This window comes from Vipera berus (genome assembly GCF_964194415.1).
Source record: "Vipera berus genome assembly, chromosome: 1".
NCBI lineage: Eukaryota > Metazoa > Chordata > Lepidosauria > Squamata > Viperidae > Vipera > Vipera berus.
In genome coordinates this window covers 52,710,853-52,733,964 of record NC_138202.1, presented here as the reverse complement: position 1 = coordinate 52,733,964, position 23,112 = coordinate 52,710,853, and the positions used below count along the sequence as shown (strand labels likewise).

The following is a 23,112-nucleotide window of genomic DNA, read 5'->3' as shown; positions in this document are numbered from 1 at the left end:
AATCTATGCTAGCACGTTAGCAATAACAAAATGATGGAAGCCTGTTTTTAAATAGCAATTTGTTAAAAAATACAAGCTGCACTAGAAATTAGATCCTAAATTTAGCTCCCTCTATGAATTGATACAAAACACCAGAATTATTGCTTAAGTCAGAGTTTCGCTGAACTTTCTGCAAATACGTGGAACTACTTTGGTAAAAAGAAGCAAGAATTCATTTAAAAAAACAAACACTTTTTTTCTTTCAAACTACCAAAACAGTTCCAGTGCAGATGAAATTACTCCAGGCTCCACAAGAGAACAGATTTTTGGCTCCCACACAGATGTTCCAAAGTATTAAGACTGCTTTCCAAACATTGAATTTTCATCTTCCATAATACCAGGGAATTCATAGTACAAAAATGAGAGTTTAGATAGCATCTGTACTCATAGAACTGCTGAGGCTTCAACTTCAAAAGTAGATTCTTTTTCTTTCCCAAAAAGCTTCCAGGCTTTAACCATTTTTCTTAATTTGGCCAGATTAGGTTTTGGCTGTGGGGAAAAAAAATGCCAATGACTTAGTGACAATAATTAATTAAGAGAATGACACAGGCGAACCTCTATTACTAATTTGCATTTGGATTAACAAATGTTCACATCTGTTGCATATTATTTGGCATGAAATACAGCAGGGATCAAAAACTTGCAAGCTATATATGACCTTCCTAAGTCTTTTATGTGATTTCTCCAGAATTTACCCTTAAACTGCTGTCAACTCTGCAGGATCCATAATGCAGTTTGCTGCTGAATTTTGATGGTAAACACGACGCAGTTTAAGAAACTATTAAGTCCCCCCAAACTAAAAAAAGTATCCTTTGAAAATTTTGCCCTTTAACAATATAGCTATATCTATTCTGTAACAATAACTGCTGGACAGATAGAGATGGAAATAGAGATACCCAAGGCAGATTATTTTAAAGTGTTATGTTCCGTTATTGATGACAGTAGTTAGTGGTAATAATGACACTAATATTGATAGATTATGTACCATCAAATCAGTTGTGACGGTTAATAATTCTCTGACTATCTGTCCCTAACCTGGTCCTTCACAATGGCACACCCATTGCCACTATAACTAAGTCTATCCCATCTGGATGTTGGTTTATCCTGTATTCTTTCCTTCCACCTTTCTCAGCATTAGAGACTTCTCGAGAGAGCTAGGACTTCAAATAATATGTTTGAAGGAGAATAATTTGAGCCTGGTCATTTATGCCTCAAGTGAGAATTCTGGGTTCATCTGTTCAATGATGCATGTGGTGGTTTTCCTGGCTGTCCACAGTATTCCCAGGGGTTTCTCCCAACACCAAAAACATCAATGGTCTTTCTATCCTGCTTCAACTTTTGCTTCTAAAATAAGTTGCATGAAATGCCACGCTTTGCATTATTTTGATCTTTGTAGATGTACACAATCCCAGCATCTGAATATCTTTTCCAAGGACTTTATTGCCGCTCTACTAAATAGTTCTTGCAGCATAGTTCTTGACTGCTGTTCGTTAATATTGCTCATAAAAGGCAAACGCTATGTTCTACAACTTCTTTGTCAACTCTTAAGTTATTGCACCCAATTTGGTCTTTATGTATAATTTTAGTCCCATTTTTCACTGGGTTGCTTGACTTTTATCACCAGCGCTTGGAGATCCTATAGAGAATAGAATAGAGTCACCAGCATTGTGCAAGTTATTTGTGGTTTTTTCTCCAATTTTAATACCATATTCATTTTCTTCCAATCTAATCCAACTCCCTTAATATATATATTCAGCATACTAGTGATATCAATAATTAAGATCATAGGGTTGTCTTCAGGAGTTTTAACAGCATCAAAATGACAGATATGGTTGGATCAATCAAAGTCCCAGCCCTTTTTGACCTACACTGTAGGCACTATATGCATGTAAAAAAGGGAGAGTTGATCATCTATTTGCACTCAACATTTTGATGCTTTTGACCACTGCTTCAAACATCCAATAACAGTAACAAAAGGAATGAAAATTAAAGATAAGGATATATTGTTATATCTCAGTAGATAGTAGCATCTAGATCTGATTAGCACTTGGATAGAGGCTATCTGGAATTCCCAAATTGTTGGCTAGACCAAAGGGAATTTGGGAAAAAAATCATATTAGAGACAACAGTAGCAAATCCCTTCTACGTATAACACTGACAGAAAAACTCAATGGATATACTCACCAGGGATAGAGTTTGATTTAAGGACCTTTTTACCTTTACCTTTTCAAAGAATCCAGGCACAAAAATAGGAAAAGCAGCTATCTATTGATATGAATCACATTGTCTTTCCTATGGATATAATCCCTTGGGAAACAAGATCTTTGGGCAATATCACACTTTGACATTCTTTCAATTGCATCTTACAGATTAAAACAGACATGTCAAACACAAGACCCGTGGGCCGAATCCGGATTGACCACCCTGGGCTGTCCCAGAAATGGCAAGGGACCGGCCCCTGCTGCTCCAGCCCTGGCCCACCCCAACCCAACTGGGTGCCTGGCGCACACACAGGAAACGGCGAGTGCTCAGGGGCTGGTGGTGAGAAGCAGCAGCTGCAGCTCATTTGCCTCAGCCCACCCCACCCCTCCCAGCTCAAACCCGTCACACCCAGCCACGCCCCACTTTGCAGGGCTTCTCCTCGCGTGGCTCTGCTCTGCCAGGCCAGCCTCCCCATGCCTGGTCCTGCTTTGCAGGGCTTTTCCTCGTCCGGCTCTGCTTTGCCACACTGCACCATGCCTTTCCTCGCTTGAGGCCATGGCGTTCTGTAAGCCTAGCACCCCAGGGCATGCCCAGCCTGTGGGATGAAAGGCGCAGAGATGTGAGCGCACGGTGGCACAAGCCGAGCATCAGCCGGCTCTCAGTCGCTCTCTTCGCCACGTGGTAGGGCTGGAGAGGGGAACGCAGCAGTCATGCAGAGCCGCAGCCTGGAACTGCCTGAGGCTTGTCAACGTGAGAGAGAGTCAGAGGACAGAGAAAGAGAGAGCCAGGAGGGGAGGAGGAGGAGGAGGAGGAGGAGGAGGAGGAAGCCATGTTACAAAAAAGAGGAGCTTCCACCTTTCTCCCCCTCCCCCTTCTCTTTTTTTTTAACCTCCTCCTGCTCTGTTCAGGTGCAGCTGGAGGGAAAGGATGAGAAAGCAGGAAGGGTTTCTCTGTGTGTATGTGTGTTTGTGTGTGTGTGTGTGTGTGAGAGAGAGAGAGAGAGAGAGAGAGACTGAGCCAGCAGGGAAGCAAAAGTGTGGAGAACGGGGAGCATTGCAGAGTAAGCAAACTTACAAAAAAAGGGGATCTCTCTCTCTGTCTCTCTCACACACACATGTGCTGTGGGGGAAGGTGGTGTGCAGGCAGGCGAGAGAGTAAACTCACAGATTGGCTTTGTGGTCTATTCTTGCCTCCTCCCCTCCCTAAAATCCAGGCAATAATAGAACTCTTTGGATTGAATTGGAAGTTAAAATAGGAATTGGTGTGAGTTGAAATTAAAAGGCCGAGTCAACTCCCCTCCCCCAATTATTTTGTTGGAGATGTGGAAAGTGTTTCTTGCTCCTACTTCCCCTCATCTGCTCTTTTATAATTTAATCCAGCCTTGCCCAAACTAATATCTTTTGGGTGTCATGGACCACAGTTCCCATCATCCTGTGGCTATGCTGGCTAGAAATGCAATGCCTTATTTTCTCTGTAGTATGTGCCTAGGAGGCAGTAGGTCTGTGGGATTTAGATGTATGTAGTAAACATTTGTTTCTTTTACCTAATTTATTAAATCAACATCTAATTTGAAATTAAAAGTTTCTGAGAAATCCAGGGTGGTTTACAAGAAAACTCTCAAAGACAACTATTGTAAAGCATCACTAGCACTGCTTAAAACACTATTAAAAGTGCGTATGTTAGGAAAGAAAAATATTAGTAGTAATTTACTTAGTGCTGTTTGACCATAAAATGTGCTGTTATTCTACATATGCCTGGCTGAACAGTGTGTTTGGAGTTGCCTCTAAAAGGGTGAGGGATGCACTGTTCATATTTTCCTCGGGAGAAAGTTCTATAATTGAGGTGCTGCCTCCGAGAAGGCTCTGCTTTTGGCCGCTGTTCTATAAACCAAACCAGGGGGACCATCTGGTCTAAATGGATGGTAAACAAAGATGATTATGGAGCTGGAGGCTAAAACGTATGACAAATGTTTGTGGGAATTGGGTATGTCTAGCTTAGTGAAAAGGACTAGGGGTGGTGACCTGATAGCAGTGTTCCAATATTTGATGGGCTGCCACAGAGAAGAAGGGGTCAACCTATTTTCCAAAGCATCAGAAGGTAATAATAGATGGAAACTAATCAAGAAGAAAAGCAGCCTAGAAGTACGGACTTGGGAAAACAACTAACCAGTGAAAAGGCTTGCCTTCAGAAGTTGTGGATGCTTTTAAGTAGAGATTGGATATTCCATTGTCTGGAATGGCATGGGTCCCCTGCTTGAGCAGGGCCTTGGACTAAAGACCTCAAAGGTCTCTTCCAACTCTCTTACTCTTTGAGAGAAGTGCTGCCAACCTCTCCCCCTCCCCTCGTCCCTTCCTGGGCATAGAGAGAAGGAGGGAGGGAAGGAAGGGAAGGAGGGAAACGGGAAGAAAGGAAGGAAGGGAAGGAAGGAAGTAGATGGGAATGACACACAGTTTCAGCAGAGTCAACAGTCAACACAATGTGCATCTTACATGCTCTGTGGCTTACCTGGCTTTCCTGCTGCAAATGATCCACATCTGCAAGAGGCAACATAGAAGGTCTCCCATGAGCACACTGGAAAGGCAGCTGACAACATGACAAAGAAGCCATAAGATGGCAACTTTCATCTAAAGTCAAGCTGTCGTTGAATTTAATAGCACCTAAAAAGAATGAAGAGTAGGAGAGTTTTGTGATAAAATATTTATTTCCTCATTTTTCTGAAAAAAGATATTTCATTTTTTCCCCAGAACAATTGATTTCCTTTTTCCCTTTTTTCCAAAAGAAGTCACGTAGTTATGACCACTCATTTAATAACTTTTTAAAGTTATGATGGTGCTAAAATTTATTTATGACCAGTCATAATACAAATATTTACAAGTATTGCAGCATCTGTGGTTGCATGATCAAAATTCAGGTGCTTGGCAACTGGTATGTATTTATGATGGCTGCAGCATCCCAGAGTCATGTAATCGCCGTTTGTGTTAATTACAGGGGGTTTCTGACAAACAAAGTCGATGGAGGAAGCCTGGTTTGCTTAATGACTGTGTGTCACTTAAAGATCATGGCAAAAAACATAGTAAAATCAGGCATGATTCTCTGCTTATTGATGGAAGTTCCAGTCCTAATTATGGTTGTAAATTGAGAACTACCTGTGTATGGGGGGAGGAGGTTGTGGATAATACAGCAAAAGGGTACTTACAATATAGATTTCAGATTGCTAATGATGAATTAAAGGTCCAGTTTCATTTGGAATTTTAGCTTTGATATAATTAGAATGAATTTTCTCACAAGAAAATAGTGTTTTGTTTTGGGATTTTGTGGTAAGGGGCCCTCAAAGGCTGGACACTAGAGGCAACTAGAGGATAAAGAAAAGAACGGAGCAGAATTCTATAATAAAAGTTACTGACATAGACAAACCTCTTGATAAAATGAACAAATGTAATGAAGTTATAGAACAAGCTTTAACTGATAATTCTGAAATTAGTTTGAAGGGAGATTTAACTGTGATAAGCAGTGATATGGAGAAAGATATGGGCATATAGTGCACACTGATGATTTATTCCCCAAAGGAGATGTACCAGGAAATGTATTTGGATAATTTTTTCTTACTAGATATATAAAAGAATTTTGTTAAGGTCTAGAAAGATTTCACGGAGACAGACAAATGAAAGGATAAATATTGAAAGACTTGTGACTAGAAGAACAGATGAAAAGAAAACTTGTTCTGAGCCTTTTTCTGAGGGGATTAAAAAGTGAGACCCTTAAAAATTCAGGGAAGATATATAAAGTTGATTTATTCTATTTGGCTAAAAGAGGGCAATAGTTATAAAGATGGCTTATTCTAAAAGGCTAAAAAGAGAAAACAGTTATATCCTGTTTCCCTTATTGGACTTTTGCTAGCAAGGAATGACTGACATAGTTTGCATTTGCTTCTATTTATTTCATTTATAATTCCTCATAACACTGAAAAAATGCTACATTGCAAAAGAAATAAAAGATTAGGTAAAGGTAAAGGTTCCCCCACACATGCGTGCTAGTCATTTCCAACTCTAGGGGCCGGTGCTCATCTCCGTTTCAAAGCCGAAGTGCCCAGTGTTTGTCCGAGAACGTCTCCGTGGTCATGTGGCCGGCATGACTGGACGCCAAAGGCGCACGGAACGCTGTTACCTTCCCACCGTAGTGGTCCCTATTTTTCTACTTGCATTTTTACGTGCTTTCGAACTGCTAGGTTGGCAGAAGCTGGGACGAGTAACAGCCGCTCACTCTGCTACGCGGCACTCGGGATTCGACCCGCCAAACTGCCGATTCTGATCGACAAGCTCAGCGTCCTAACCCACTGAGCCACCACGTCCCTAATAAAAGATTAAAAAAAAACCCAAATATTGTATTTATGCAAATGCATCTGCTAGATCCTTAACCAATCTGATTCTATATATACAGCCACCGGGAAACTAAGATATCTATGTAACCTGCTGAAACTGTAACATATACTCTAGGGCTGGCCTAGGTTTCCTCCCATACTGGGGACAGCCATTTGATCCAATGGATGTCTCTCTGGACTTTTCACTGTATTGCTGCTCACCCCACAAGTCGCCCACCATCTTTTGTTTGGTTCTTTCACAGTTAGAAGTTTCCAATGACAAAAACAGCTTCCTGATTAGCAAAATGAGGCAAGGAAGAAAATTATGTTGAATTCATCTCTCTGAAATTCCTGGTATCCTAAAGCCTCAGATTACAAATTGGAATAAGCCATTTTGGTGGCATCATCTTTTGGCAGCTTCTCTGCTAAAATAGAGAATATATATCCATATACAGGCAAAGAAGAAAGCCGAATCTGGCTTGGGACCAGCATGCAGAGCTTCCTTCCCCTGTAAGAATTCCTCCATGAAGAATCAGCTATAATGTCTTTCATTTGCTAGAAAATCAAATGATCAAATTCCAATTCAAATCATCAGGGATTTTGTCAGAGGCACTTGAGCAATTATACCCTGGTGAGTCCTGGGTGGGAATCAGAGACAGCTCCAAGTACAGGTGATAAAGGCTGGTTCTGTTTGCCTCCTGATTCAGGATTATTCAGAACATTGACATACATCTAAGCATAGTCAATGGGTAAATTATGTCCCAAATTCTTCAGCAAGAAAAATAATGGATCGCTGTTGTTCTCTTTTACTGCTGACTTTTCAGTGATAGCATGTTTGCCTCAGAACAAAAAGGCATACAAATATTTTCCTTACCATGGCAGGCCTGGGAAGCTAGCACTTTCAGAATGGTTAATGGTAATGTCGCTTGTGCCCCACCAGTTGTCTGTAGTAACTGAAAACAGAAGGATATTACTTGATTTTCTAAAAAATGTTTTAAGAATGAAAAGTACTAGTAGTCAGATATGATGAGAACTACAAATTACAACCTGTAGCCTTCGAAAACCTTAGCTATAGTGCCAGAGTGCTAAAAGCTGCTGCTGAATTTTATTTTATTTTTTATTTTTTCATATGATAGAAGAAAATAATGGGAAATATTTAATTAAACTGTACTTAAATGTATTAATATAATAATATTATATATAATTTTAATATACCTAAATTAAATTTATGGAGTTTGTCCTAGATATATCAACGTATTTCCATCATGTTATTCAGAAACTCTTGAGGTAAAAAGGTTGCACATGTGTATTAAAGTTACTGATCTGAAGTCATGTTCAACACCAGCAAACAGATGAATTTGATACAACTTTTTATTCCTGATGCTGCTTTTGCAATTGTTTTCCTCTATAATTATTCACATTATAAAATGAGAATCAGCTTCAATGAACCGATTCACTGATTACTTTTTAATGGTAAATGTAAGCCCATTCTCAAACCTTCACAACAAAATAATAATCCATGTGGAACGTGCCATTGTTTTTCAAGTCACTTATAGAAATTCCCTTTGATGGCAAATAAAGATGGATTCCCTAGTTAAATAATTAAATTATTCTGGAAAATTCTTGCTCTTTGGATATGCTCTTTTTTAATACTAAGCAACATAATGAATAAGCTAATTCAAGTGCCTATTTTGGCAACCTACCAAAATTTTAAAATGTATAGAAAATCAAATGTAGTACATGTTCTCATTTTAAATTTAATTAGTAAAACATGTCCATCTCATAGCATTCTTAAAGTACATACATATATTATCTTTCAAAGACCATACCTCAATTTGTTCTTGAATTAGCTCCTGAAAAAATATAAACAAGATATGATGTCAGAATTCAGTTTACGTTTCATGTTCACAAGGAAATGTTATCATCTAAAAAAAGATTATCAAATAATAATAACAGAAGTATCAGAATATAATGATATATACTTTAAATTTTAAAAAATACAAGTTCTCAGTGAATTCTTTGTAAAAGCTACTATTATCAGAAACTGAGTATATTTTCCCCCAAAGTAAACACAGTGTAATTGTTTGCAAATATACACATAAACCAACTGGAGGGGAAAATAGGTCATAGCTCACTTCTTTATTAGAAAGGCTACAATCAGGACCAACTCAGAAGTAGCAGGCTTATCCTTGTTAACAATGAAGACTTCAAGACAATTCTTGGAAGTGCTTTTCTATCTTTTATTTTTTTGAGCCGAACAACTAAAACCCTAAAAAAATCCAAATGGTTGCACAGCTTTTTCAAAGAACAGATATGCTGCAAGAGAACATCTGATTTCCACAGATCATCGTGGCCCAGAACTGCTAATCATAACTTTAGTCTAAAGCAAAACCAATTAAAAGCATAAGTTTTCTCACTCTACATGTTATCTTACATTTTCAGGATTTTATCCAGACTACTAGCTCTCCGGCCCAGGCTGAGAGTTTTTAATTGGGGTTTTATATTTTTTAGGGATTAAATTTAATTCTTTTTAATTTGTATCAATGTTTTAATTACCCTGTAAACCGCCCTGAGTCCTTCGGGAAAGGGCAGTATATAAATCCAATAAAATAAAATAAATAAAATAAAAAGTAAAATATTAAACAATTGGAAGATACATTTTTATGTAGCTCGAAATTCCAAAATTTGTGCTGAATAGTGAATTAGAGCAAGCATTCACATCTCACCTGCACAATTCTCTTAGTCACAGTATGCCTTCCACGGCGCAATTCATTAGCTTCTCTCTCCACAAAACACAGTGGCACTTTGCCAACAAGAATCTGAGAGAGATTGTTTTCTGGAAACAGCAATTCAAGGCCTAAGTTCTCCAGACTTTTATGACAGCACCTGCAAAGTTTAACAAAAATTCTAAAGATCAGCCTCTAATACTTTAGTTCTCTTCCAGTATTGAAACTCCTGAACTACAAATTACTTCAAATTTAAAATTTATAAAGACCAATCACTTGTTGAGTCAAAGTTTGTGGAGATACCATTTACTCATTGTTCAGTTCAGCAATACAATTATGTTCTTTATTTTATAAGATCTTATCCAATTCAGATTTTTTTTAATTCAATTCAGAAGAATAAGTATTAATATAACAATTTCACAATAAAAGTCTAATCTGAAAGCACCCTTATTTTTTAAAAGAACAGTCAATATGTTGGGTGCTCTGAGTAGTACTAACCACAAGAGTCTTCTCTGATCCTCTGTTACTTCAATCTCCAATGGGGGACACAAAGTGGAAGCCAATAATTTCTTCTTGCCCAGTGCTTCATGTTGCTTGTCATAGGAATCTAATAATAAACCAACAAAACCACTTCATGATGATTGGAAGACAGTATATATTCACTAAGAAACTAAATACTATTCTACCCAGCAACTGATAGGCAACCTATACTACACTATTAAAGAAGAAATATTATTTATCCTTGACAGCAATCTTGTTAATGTTACAATGTAACTGCCAATAGTAACCAAGGCCATTCTAAGAGATATCAATTATTATAAGATTTCCATCAACAAATTATCATCCCTGAAATAATAAACTGCTATAACTATAAATGACTCCATTTAAAACCTATAATATACACTTCTTACAACCCAAAGAGTTTTTCACATTCTTGGCTAATTATTACTGCCAGGCCAGAGCCAGAAAGTTTTCTCTTGGACTCTTCATTTTAAGAAATTCATAGCTGTTGTTGATATGGAGGTCAATGAACTATTATAAATTACAAGATTTGCTGCTATCTTTTATAACTAAGATCAGATTATGGTAAAGCTCAAAAATGTCATTCTCCATGGTAGACAAAATGGAAATTATTCATATTCTACTAAAATATTTACAGAACCTACAATAACGTCTATATAGTAATTCCTAATCATCAGTGATAATTAAATTAATATATATTCATTATTAATGTACCTTTGTATCTCAATAAATTTGATTTTTCAGCTTCCAGTTTATTTTATCAGCTGTAAAAATATTTTCTTTGACCATCTGAAGCTATACCTGTGATAAGTTGCTCAAGACGGACACGCTCATGGGCTGCATGCTGATCCACAAGTACAAGAAGATTCCCATCTAGAGCCATAAAAATAGTGTCTTCATCATCTTAACACATAACACCAGTTCTAAATTTAACCTCACTTTATCCTCAGCTTGTGAGGTAGGTTAGAATGTAGAACAGCAATTGGATCAAGCTTATATGCGAAGCTCTTCAAACAAATAGAAATCTGAACTGGAAACTTTTCAATTCAGCTTCTGTCTTCCTTTGAGGGAACAGAACAATTGCAGGAAAATGTTTTGGAGCTCACCTAATTATATTATTTCAAGTAACATTGAAACTCTTGAATTGATATTACCAACGAAGTCAAATTATAAACATTGTTCTGCATTTCATCATAAGCCAATGTGTGTAGTCATTTTCCAGTTAATATTGTACTGAATAGATACATATACATATAGGATGTAGCAATTCATTATTACAATCTGTATAAAAGGGTTGCTGGAAGTTAGGCAGCATATACATTTAGTAAAGCATTATTAGATGTTCCAGTTTTATTTCTTAAAAACTCTATTCAATGAGTAAATTGGGATGATTTAAACTGCTTAGGAAACAACATGCAAAATTTTGTTCAATTGATTTTTTCTCGCAGTTAATTATCTCATGTATAAGTAAATTTTACGTTTTACATTTTTCAGAAAGTTCAAATGTTTTTTATAAGAAGAAATTGCATTTTTACCTGCACGTTCATTCTCTTCTTCCCTAGTATTCATTAAACACGCAATAAATTTATTGTCCACTTGATTAAGAACCTATACATTATTCAAAAATAATAAGTTTTTAAAAACAGAATAATTCTATAGCATAAATGAAAAGATATGATTTCATTAGATGTTGACACTGTTAACATGCATCTGTAAATTTCTATTTGCTAACAGTACCATGTTTTACCGTAGATTGCTACAACACAGAATAAATGTATATTGTACAAATGTTCTCTTTCAAGTGATAATTGCAACGCTACTATTTATATAGATACTAACACATTTACCTGCAGAGAATCAATCATCTTTTTAGTGAACCGATAAGGATAGAGAATGTTATGTATTTTCACAGCAAGGATATCTGCCTGCCCACTGCTAACATCCAGAGCAACCTGTAAGATAAATAATCACTTCTTAGGACTGTTATTAGATAAACAAATGGTAGACTATAAAATAATATCCCCACTTTAGTATCAACGTGTTTGATATAGATATAAAAAACAAATAAAACTATAGTGCACTATATAGTAATTAGGTATCACTCTACAAACAGAATGCAGACATTCTTAACTGCTTTTGGGGGTCAGAATTAATTATCCTTAATAATAGTCCACTTATCCTGGCTCAGGCTAATGATGATGATCACAATTTATTCCCGGTTCTAGAGTCTGATTTGGGAAACAAGGTTCACTCTTGCTAGGAATATTCTCCTTGTAACAATTTAAAAAATAACTTTCCTCTTTGAAGTAAATGTTCCCTTTTTAAAATACAAAACTGGTTGTGACTCAGCCGCTACAATTTTGCCAAGCCTCTGTTTTCTCCCTTCTGGATGCTCAACAAATTTAAATCATAGATGTACAATCTATCCATTCTGTGGCTCTTCAGAATATCTTCTGGAGAACTCAGAATCACAATAATTACAAATCACGGAGAAGTTGGTTTTGGGAAATCTAATGAGTGAAATGAATGTATTAGATATTGCAGCATTTTAGACACACACTATTCTTTAAAGGGATACACTAAAAACAATGGGTCAATTTTTCTGGGGTGGCGGCAGGGAATTAGAGGACAAATGAGTACCTTACAGCCATTATTTAATAAAGAAGAATAATGTTTTTAATTATATGGCCCTTGGCTGCAAGAATCCCCACTAAAGCATCTCCACTTTAGACAAACTATACAGACAGGCTCAAGGCCAATATAAAGAGGCTATCTTTACAGCAGGTAATGTGTCAGAATGCAGGAAGACAGGCAGGCAGTAAGGAAGTAAGATGCTACTATGTCCAAATGATATTATTCAAGAAATAACAAATGTGGAACAAATTTTGTCTGCCAAGACAGAGATAGTATCAAAAGTGGGTTTACAAATGAAAGACAAGAAATCAACCTGGAAAATGATTATTTACTGGATATACAAAAGAAACAGACTGATGTTGTAAAAATCAAAAGGGAAACGCAACGGCAAACCAAGAGAATAATCTGTATAATTTTTTCTTATTGGTTTTACAAAAGAGGCTTGTTAAAGCACTGAAGACGTGTGTGTGTGATGGGATAAAAAAATCAAACCCTTCAACAATTTTTGAATGAACTAAAAAGTAAGGCTGTTAGAAGTAAAAGGAAGAAATATAAAATTGGTTTATTTGATCTAAAAAAAGATACATATTACAAAATTGGCATGTGGCACTTATGATATATGGCTACTAACTTCTGGCTCCATTCTTCAAAAATCTTCTTTTATATTTTCAGTGTTACAGTGTTTGCTTCATTTTGTTAATTCTCAATAAAAAAACCAAGCTTATTTTTTTTTCTCCACTTAGGAGCTTTAATTTCCTTTACTGTCCAGTTTCTAAAATCAACCTTTACTTATCTTTCTTTGTTCTTAAAACAACCAAAACAAATTTGTTTCTCACTAGAAGCTGATTATTCTTCATAATCAACTCCCAAAGCATATAGTAAAAATCAATATTCCAGATTTATCTGGTCCCTTAATCTATTTACAACTTTCTTAGATCAAAGCCTTATTTAGCTTTTTGCTGTTTATTTCAAATTCTTTCCATTCTTTGGCTTATAATTACAGTATTTTTTTTCTTTTGTTCAGAGTTACAGACAAATTCAACAAATTAAAATTTTTCAAACTAATCATTCCAAAAATCAATAATAACTTTAAGATAGTTAATAGCATTATAGTTCCAAAAGTGTTTAGAAAGATTTGCAAAGTTAGTTTCATTTAAAAGGGTCTTCCATAGTTGAGAACAAGATGGCTGATCCTACTGTCTCTCTGTGGTCAAACTCACAGAAAACCACTGTCCTGTGGTTTCCTCACAAACAGCAGCCATCTGAGCCATGTGGGCAATCTCCCATTTTCTCTTTATTCAGGGAGATTCCATGGAACAGCTCTTCAGTTCATCACATCTTCCCCAGAAGTCACAATTTACTTGCCAATAACATGAAAATGCTTTGCCACTGCATTCTTCCAGAATGTTTCTTCTCCCTTGAATTCCCAGCTGAGCCTACAGCCCTAGAACCTCCTGTTAATCTCTCTTTCAAGTGCAGACTTCCATTTTGTTTTTTGTTTAACTCAGCCAAGTTCAAATAGTAAGTAACGTATTTACAATATGTGTGTAGCCTTTCAGAATTAGCACACAGCCTTAAGGTTTCCATATACAGCTAGGGATTGTACCCTACCTGTCTATTTAATTGCCAGAATGGATTGAAAAAATGTGGAGAGAGCTCTACAGTTATTTTAGGATACAAATGGGTCTTATAATAATCTAGTAATCAAGTAAATTGGGAAAACACTTTTTGGAAAATTACAAATAAAACTAATTATAAACTTTAAAACAGTAAATTGTAACAACATAATGTATCATAGATACAACAGTAAAAATAAGTTTCTGGGGTTTTATTTGTGACCATGTTATATACATTTTCCTCTACTTTTGAATTGCTTTGAACAATGAATATGTGGTTTAAAACCTACACCAGTAAATAATAGAATGGGTAAGTTTAATCAATTCTAAAGTTATAGTATAAAATACAAATAATTCTGAACAAATAATAAGAGCCTTCTCTGCTGTCAATCCTGCCTTTTGGAATATCTTGTGCCCCCCCCCTCCAACTGAGGTTGGCTTCAACCCTCCTGACCTTAAAGAGCTTAAAGACTTGACTCTGCCAGTTGGCCTGAGTCTCCAATGGGGATGGATTCACATTGAGGGTGGTTGATAGATTAATAACAGATCTCCCCTCCCCTCCATCCAACTCCGTCCCTACCTTTAAGTTAGGATTGAGTAATTATATTTTTATAGTATTTTATCTGTATTGTCTACAGGTTTTGTAGTTTTATCCTTTTAATATTGAAAGGCACCCAGAGTTACCTTGTGGTAAGATAGGTCACCAAAAATTAAATAAATAAATAAATAAATAAATAAATAAATAAATAAATAAATAAATAAATAAATAAGTGCTACATAATACCACCCACCTCTGGATATTGAGCAAACACAGGATTGTCCCACTCTGAAAGCAGGCCCTGAAGAGATTCTTCTTGTGTATCTAAGGGAAAAGATAACACACAATCTTGAAATTATAAGAATTATATCATGTTTGACATGTATATATTAAAATAAATTATTCCAAATGAAAAACTAAGTATGTGCAAGAACAAAAGTATGCCTGCTGTCAGGGAACAAATACAATATGATATATCATGTATAATGTAAGGTTTTAATCTGTGGTTGTTTTGTGTGTGTGTGTGTGTGTGTGTGTGTGTGTGTATAAATAGCTATTTCCAGTTCTACACATCATGTGATTCATACAGGTTAATTGTTAATAGATCTCAAATTACACCAAGTTTCTGTTGGAACAGTTGCAGAATTATTTGGTTTTTTATTCTTTAACATAGTATTTTATGCCCTGGTAAACTTGGCCTACCTCTGTAATCCTGACTTTCCAAGCTTCTCTCTTTCTGTGCTTTTGGAAGGAAGGGCACAATAAGCTCACTTCGAAAGGGATGGCACCTGCACTGAAACCCTAAATATTTAACAGGTTACTTCGATATGTACTCTCATATTTATTTATTTATTGATTGATTGATTTTATATACCACCCTATTCCCGAAGGACTCAGGGCGGTTTACAGGGCGAATTAAACAATACAAATAAATACAATTAAAATAGAATTAAATTAAGACTAGCCCACAATTAAAACAAATTTAAATTTAAAATTTAAAGTTAAGTTAAAACCCCCTCAGTCCAGGCCAGAAAGATCAAATAACCAAGTTTTCAGGTCCTGGCGAAATGAGCGAAGGTCCGGGGCAGTCCGAAGCTCCACCGGCAGTTCATTCCATAGGGCAGGCGTGCCCACAGAGAATGCCCTCCCCCTTGGAATCACCCGCCGGCATTCCCTAACCGGCGGAACCCTAAGGAGGCCCTCCCTGTGGGAGCGTACAGGATGATGGGAGGCTGATGCTGGCAGCAGGGGCTCCCTGAGATAATCTGGACCCATGCCATTTAGGGCTTTATAGGTCATCACCAGCACCTTGAATTACCTCTGTATATGACCCTGCATCTTATTACAATCCCCAGTCATCCCATTTTATAAGTTCACAGGGAAGTCATACTATAAAACTAAGCAGAATTACATCTTGCTCAGTATCTTCAAATAAAGAAACAAACATGGGCTGTTATGTGAAATATATACAAATAGATATTAGTAAGGTTAGTACAGATGTGATTCTCAAACTGTTATAGTCTTCCACAATAAGGCACTAGAAACCTAGAAGAAGTAGAACATGCTGGGAAAGAACATATCTTAAACAAGTAGAGCCAAAAATATTTTTTTTTCAATAGCAGATGTGCTGTGGTTGTCAGTAAATACTGAAGCAGAAGTGCTTTGGGGGCCACTATCAGTCTAGTCTGCTTCTTATGCTACTACTGAGCCTTACATTCAGACTGCCTGCAGCTGCATGTGGAAAATCTATGTTCTTGCCCATGAAAGAGATAGTTGTAAATACAGTAGTCAGGAAGACAGTATACATTTTAAAAAGAAGTAGGATTCAAGCAGTTTGAGAAATGCTGCATCAGAACTTACGGTAATTACCAAAACTTTATTGAGTTCTGTGTTGCTTAACCTAAACATAATTACTCTATGCAAAAGTTCCACTTAAGTACACTTCTAATTATGCAGGAAATTGGATTACCCATAATTTTTGATAAAGTACTCTGTACTGTGATTGAAGAAGAAATGACAGATCAATTTTTTTTTGCTGGAAGCTTATTATTTTAAACAATTCTTAAGTACAGAATGAAGCCAGATGATTCCAGAGAAAATCGTTGTCTTCATTGCTAATTGGGCAATCAAATTTACAAGAATTCTATAAATTCATGTAACACTTCTACCCACATACAGATAGTCCTCAACTTACAACCATTTGTTTAGTAACTGTTCAAAGTTACAATGGCACACACAAAAAAGTGACTCATGATCATCTTTCACATTTACGACTGTTGCATCCCCATGATCAAGTAATCAAAATTTTGACACTTGGCTACCAGCATTTATTTATGACGGCTGTGGTGCTCCAGGGTCATGTGATCCCCTTTTGTGATCTTCTGACAAGCAAAGTCAATGGGGAAGCCAGATTCACTTAACACCTGTATGACTAACTTAACAACTGCAGTGATTCACTTAGAAAATGGGGCGAGAAAGGTTGTAAAAATGGAACAAGACTCACTTAACAACTGTTTTGCTTAGCAAGAGAAATTTTGGACTCCACTGTGGTAAGTAGAGGACATACTTATGCATGTATGTTAAGTGACATAGAGCTGAGCAAGGAGGCAAATACTATATAGATTTCAGGAATATATTTAACTAGTTGGGCTAAATAAATAGTCTTGGAAACAAGAGGTATTCTTTACTTTTATTTATAGTGTAGGATAGGATAGGATAGGATAGAAATGAAACTTTATTGTCACTTTAAATGTACACTAATTAGCATACATTAAAATGAAATTTCATTGCATTCAGTTCTCAAAAAAATACCATTATGTATATATCCACATATACAAACATATATGATAAAGAGAAACGTCACAATCTATTGATTATATGGCAAAAAAAGAATCCTGCCAACTTACAAGACTAATGGCATAAGAAACAAAGCTGTTACAGAATCTAGTAATTCTGCTATAAATACTTCAAAACTTCCTCCCAGAGAGGAACAACAAAAACAGACAGTGAAGTGGGGTCTCTAACAATGCTTTGAGCACCAAGCACATAGCGCTTATAAGCAGTATCCTGAATAACAGAAGCGAGCTTCCTATAATCTTCTCAGCTGTCCTTACCACTCTCTGTATCTGAGGCACTGCTACCACCAAACCAACAGTGATGCAGTTGGTTAAAATGCTCTCAATCGTGCCTCTATAAAACGTGGCCAGTACAGGAGAAAGATGTGCTCTCCTCATCCAACACAAGAAATGCAAATGCTGGTTTGCACACTTCACTAAAGATAACTTATGAAGAGACCAAATCAGATTGTTAGTTATCTGCACCCCTAGGTACTTAATACTATTGTGTTAAGTATGACACCATCATACTTAACATACTTGATTGATTGATGATTAATTAATTTGCATATCTCTCCTGCTGCCAGCTCCCAGTAACTTACACAATATAAGGAATTATTAAAACATTCACAGTACATTTAAAATTACTACTTAAATAACTAAATCTGAAAACTCTTTAATACTATATCAACAAGACTAGCAGAAATTAAAATATAAAAATATAAATGGCACCACAGTACACAAGACTTCTTCAATGCTTCTCATATTTATTTTTATCTGGGGTAATCTGTCATTTATGAGCTAAACTATCAACTGACTTATCTGCTGTCTCTTAATTGCTTATGACTGTTCTTTCCTCTGTTCCTTTCCTAGCCTCTCCATAATCTCTCACAGTATACTGGGGAAGCTAATGCTCTGAATTATTAAGGTTTAACTCCTGATACAGCCATTTTCTCCATAATGCTATATTGGCAATGAAATAGATATATACCATGTACTTACCATTCTCTATGACATTTACAGCCATTGTGCTTAGATCCTGAGTACAAGCAACCGAAGCTTCTTCAGGAGGAGCTCTATAGGAACTCAGCCCACTCATTTTGTTGATGAATACCATTCTGCCCAATGATGCATCAAACTGATAAAACCATTTAGAGGGACTGAATTTTGGTTTCTCACTGACACTTGAATCATCTGTGTTCTTCTCCATATTTCTAGGCACATTTATACTTTGCTCATTACATTTCACAGCTTGCTTTGTAAATTCGCCCATAACACTTGCATCTTCATAAGAACTGTCAGTATCCACTTTGTGGCATAGAACTGAGTGTCTATTTTGGGCGATCGTGTATTCTCCATCAGTGTCAATGAAACAATGATCAATAGTTCCTTCCCCATCTGCTCTTGCACTTAATGTTCCCATGGATTTATCTTGTTTGTCAGAGACGGAAGTAAAACAATTACTTTCTGCATCTTCCTTTCTTATGGAAAGACAATGTTGAGATTTTTTATAGGTATTTTGCAAATGAGTACTAGATGTGAGATGCTGTATATTTTTATCTTTGGGGCCTTCAGTTTGAGCTAAAGATATCTCTATGGGTTGTGTACTCATAACATCTTTATCACATTCTTTCATTCTTGACACTTTAGAGGCGAGTGTCCTTGTGCCATTAGATCCAGGTGGAGATTTCCTTACTTTTTGAGAATATTCTGTAATGGTACTTGTACTAAAAGCTTTTCTGATTGACATATTTTCTTCTGGGGAATGTTGAGACTTTTCTAAGAGAGGGAGGCAATTATAGTCATTATTATTAGACTCAATATATTCTTTTGTCGGAGTTCCACAAATATTCTGTAGATCTGTTGTATCACCAGCCATAGATCTTGAACAGACTGGTGCTTCATTACTATTTCTTATTTCTGTACCTCTTATTGATGCATTCCTTTTTAAATTCCCGTAATATTTTCTGAACCTATCTAATGATCCCAGTTTTGGATGGCAATATAATTTTGTTGAATCACAATATTGAAGCCTAACAGAAACATCATTTATTTGCCTACTGCTGTTTAGACCACCTAGATGATTAACTGAATCTGCAGGCACCACAGGCATATATCCTTTCACATGTGATATTACCGAATGCACAGTACTATCTGCAGGAAGTGAGGCTGATGTACCCTTTTTTTCTAGCCATTCCTTTGTGTTTCTTGTATGTATTATATTGGTTTTTGTCATATATTCTAAAGAACTTGGAATCTGCTCTGAAAATTCTAGCTGCTTTTCAGACATATCCTTGGCACTTACTGGACCCAGTTTAGTCTGTCTGTTTAATAAATTACTAGAGTCCATTGTTTTATATGGTGGCTGATTTTGAGCTAAATATGCTATAATGTTTTGGGAACTTGGTTTCAAAGGATCATGTTCTACAGTCAGTCTCCTAGCAGTGTTTAATTTTCCCATCAAGATATTTTCAAAATTATATTTACATTTAAATTCATCAATATGATCTACAATTTCAGTACATTCTACAGCAGTTGAATCAGGGCTTCTTTCCTGGACTCCTGCATCTTGTTGACTATTTGCATCTTTCTCATGGTTCTCAGTACAAAGCAAAATACCAGAATGCTGGTCTGTTTCTGAAACAATTGATTGGTCTTGGATGCCATGTTTTTCTGGGTATTTGGAATTCATAACATCAATCTGTAGTTTTGACTCTTCAGGGAGTTTATTGAATTTTAGAAAATCAGAAATAATGTCATTTTTATTAGGCAGAAGACACTTATCTTTACTTTGCAATTCATGAACAGATTCAAAACCAGTTACATCTGAATAAACACCTACTTCTTTCACATCGTTAATAGGTTGTATATTCTCTGCTGTCTTTGTTAGAGTAACTTTTCTTCTGACAGATTTTGATTGCAGATTAAATGTTTCATAAGAATCCACAATATTATCACAAGCTCTCTTAAAGCTCTCCTGCATACCCTTCTCTTTAAGGAGAGAAGACTTTAAAGCTGTTATGTCACCCAAGCAAAAATCATTATTTTCATTAAATTCTGTAGTATCTTCACCACACAACTCAATAAATAAATGTTCTTGCTTTAAAAATGCTTTTACTCCTTCTTCAAGGCAGGTTAGGAGAGCATCCCATCTGCGAAATTCTATTAAAGTTTTTGTGGGTTCCAAACATATATCATATTCATCAAGCTGACACTTCACATTGATAATAAACACACCATAAAGTTCTGAGCCAGAACGATGGCGGACAGGACTTGAGAGCAAAGACCCAGTTTTTGTTTTACATATAATGCTCTGTTTCCTCAATAGAAAGTCAATAAGCTTATGCAATTTTGTTTTTAATATCAATCTATTATTTACATACAAAAACTGAATATTTTTATTGTAATGTCCTTCTGAACTGATAAAGCCTGTTATTTCAAATCCTCCAGACATATAGTTTATTTCTCGTAATTTCTGGGATTTACCTAGACCATAAATCTGAGAAAAACGTGTGCACATATCTTTTGTTTTGGGTAGTTGAAGCACCATTGAACAGGAAGCTTCATTTCGTAAAGAAAAAGAGACAGATGGATGAACAAGTGAAAGAGCCTGCACTTTATGCCTCAGTCTCTCAAATTCCAGTGTGAAATCCATGCACTTTCTCCTCACGGGTAACTGATGGTACAAATTGTATACAGTCACTGTTGTTCCAAGACTTGGCCTATTCAGTTCTGCTTCTGAGACTTCAAAACCTTTTCCATCGTGAAACAGTTTCAAGAAGGTTTTTGCTATCTTACTTGTCTTGGATGATATTTCCAATATACTGGCCATACTTGCAATGCTTGCCAAAGCCTCTCCACGGAAGCCATAAAACTTCAGATTTTCTAAGTCTTCCAATGAATAACATTTACTAGTAAAGTATCTATTGCCTACTTTGTTAAGGTCTTCTCTTCCCATCCCACAGCCATTGTCCACCACCTGTACTTTAAAGATTTCCAAATCCACTCTAATAGCAATACATGTAGCTTTTGCATCTATGCTATTAAGGATAAGCTCCTCAACACAATGTCCAACTGAGTTAATTGCTACTCCAGAGCGCAAACTGGTTTGTACTTCTCCAGGCAAGCATTTGATCATTGTAAGAGGAAGACTTTTGAAATTTTAGTCTATTGGTTATGCATGGCCACCTGCTTTTTCTATAAATGTCCTGTTAAAAAAACAGAGAATTCAATGATCTTTTAATTTTTTAACCAGCTATTTAACAAATCCCTTAATATTTTCCAGAGTGTTTCCCATTCCCATTTTGTATTTTAATAAAGAAAATCCAGTTCAATTTAGAAACATTTTTCTTTTGCTTAAGTTCAATCTAGATATATTTAGCTAGACTACCTTTCCTTCAAATTGCATGCAGGAACTATTTGCAGGGATGTTAACATAGCTCTCCCTGTGCTCTCCCCCTAAAAATGGCTCCCTTTTTTTAGTCAAATCCTAATTCTCAGTTCCCATTAATAACAGATTAGCTGAATAGTGGAGAAACTGGACAATTTATTTCTAAACTATAACATGGAAAATTTTAGGAAAAAATTACTAGTGAGCTAACTTGCCATTCTTTGATTAATGCAATTGTAATTTTTTCTGTGATAACAATATTACATTTACCAGTCAGTTGGTGCAATAGTTAACACTCTTACATTCATTTATTTGTGTTGACATGCACTGAGCTAAGTGCTCTCACAGGACAGTTGTGAAGATAAAAATGTGACAAACCCCTTGCACATACACAAATGGGTTGGAAGCTTGGACGAGTGGAAAATAAGATGTAAAACCGGTAAGAGGACTTTATAATGTACATTTCGATAATGCTGCACTGCTGAGACTATTTTAGCAATGGACAATAATGAAACTGAAAAAAGTCCCACCTTTCTGCCAGATTTAAGGAGGAACTTTTGGCTTCAAGATGACTGATAACATGCGAGAAAAGGGGTGGTGGGTACCGTCGTCCCCATTAAGCAGTTTCTGGAGATCTGTCGTTAGTTCCGTTTTCTTCCCATCGCCTCTCCTCTGAAGTAACTGCAGGCTCTGCCTCATCTCATTCCAAGCATAGCCAGAGCTGCGTCGTTTCTCTTCAGTGTATTTTTTTTCCAGCCGGACAAAATCACCTCAGTGGGACCCGACCCAACTCTCATCTTCCCCTTCTTCAGTTGCCTTTATTGTCAATCACCCGAAAGCAGATCGTTGCTGAGGAAGAAATTGGGCCTTCTCAAATGCCTCATGTGAGAACTTCAGTTCCCAGCGTACATCGGAAATATTGCAATGCATTCTGGGCATTGTAGTATTTCTGTGTTCTTTTTCTTTTTTTACAAGACGGCTCGAAATTTTCTGTTAGCTCCTCCAAATCACTGCATAAGTAAATCCAAACTTGCTACTGATCCTCGCAGGATCCCCTATGATCAGCTAAACCTGAACAATCTTCCGGAATTAAACAGCTACAGAATAAAAAGTGTTGAGCAAGGGGACAAGAAGCACAGGAAAAATTAGGTGGATACATATTTTCGGCTTAAATGTAAGCTCGAGCTATAATAACCGTGCCCATTGGAAATATCGAATTAGACGATCTTTGAAGCACTGGACATTTTTCTGAAT

At 36.5% G+C, this 23,112-nt stretch overlaps 1 protein-coding gene across 2 annotated transcripts; it reads right to left on the bottom strand.

Annotated features, from left to right (window-relative positions):
- Window positions 1–363: 363 nt before the first annotated feature.
- On the bottom strand, window positions 364–22,866 carry MLH3 (mutL homolog 3). Of its 2 annotated transcripts, none has more exons than XM_081323934.1 (12): window positions 22,389–22,866; window positions 18,471–21,676; window positions 14,888–14,958; window positions 11,694–11,798; window positions 11,382–11,454; window positions 10,648–10,719; window positions 9,823–9,931; window positions 9,325–9,484; window positions 8,428–8,451; window positions 7,473–7,551; window positions 4,747–4,898; window positions 364–528 (listed from the first exon to the last, which is right to left on the bottom strand). In XM_081323934.1, the coding sequence occupies exons 2-12, from the start codon at window positions 21,604–21,606 to the stop codon at window positions 424–426; spliced, it is 4,086 nt and encodes a 1,361-aa protein (XP_081180060.1). In that variant the 5' UTR covers window positions 21,607–21,676; window positions 22,389–22,866; the 3' UTR covers window positions 364–423. The 2 variants fall into 2 exon arrangements, 1 of the variants encoding a protein (XP_081180060.1); XR_014025950.1 differs by lacking the exon at window positions 364–528 and adding an exon at window positions 5,438–5,593 and having other exon boundaries at window positions 4,760–4,898.
- Window positions 22,867–23,112: the final 246 nt, after the last annotated feature.

Coding starts and splice junctions, on each gene's coding strand:
- MLH3 (XM_081323934.1), bottom strand. CDS start 21,606: ATGATCAAATGCTTGCCTGGAGAAGTACAAACCAGTTTGCGCTCTGGA. Junction 14,959..18,470: donor TGTAAATGTCATAGAGAATG/GTAAGTACATGG, acceptor CTTTTCCCTTAG/ATACACAAGAAGAATCTCTT. Junction 4,899..7,472: donor AGCTTCCCAGGCCTGCCATG/GTAAGGAAAATA, acceptor CATTCTTTTTAG/GTGCTATTAAATTCAACGAC.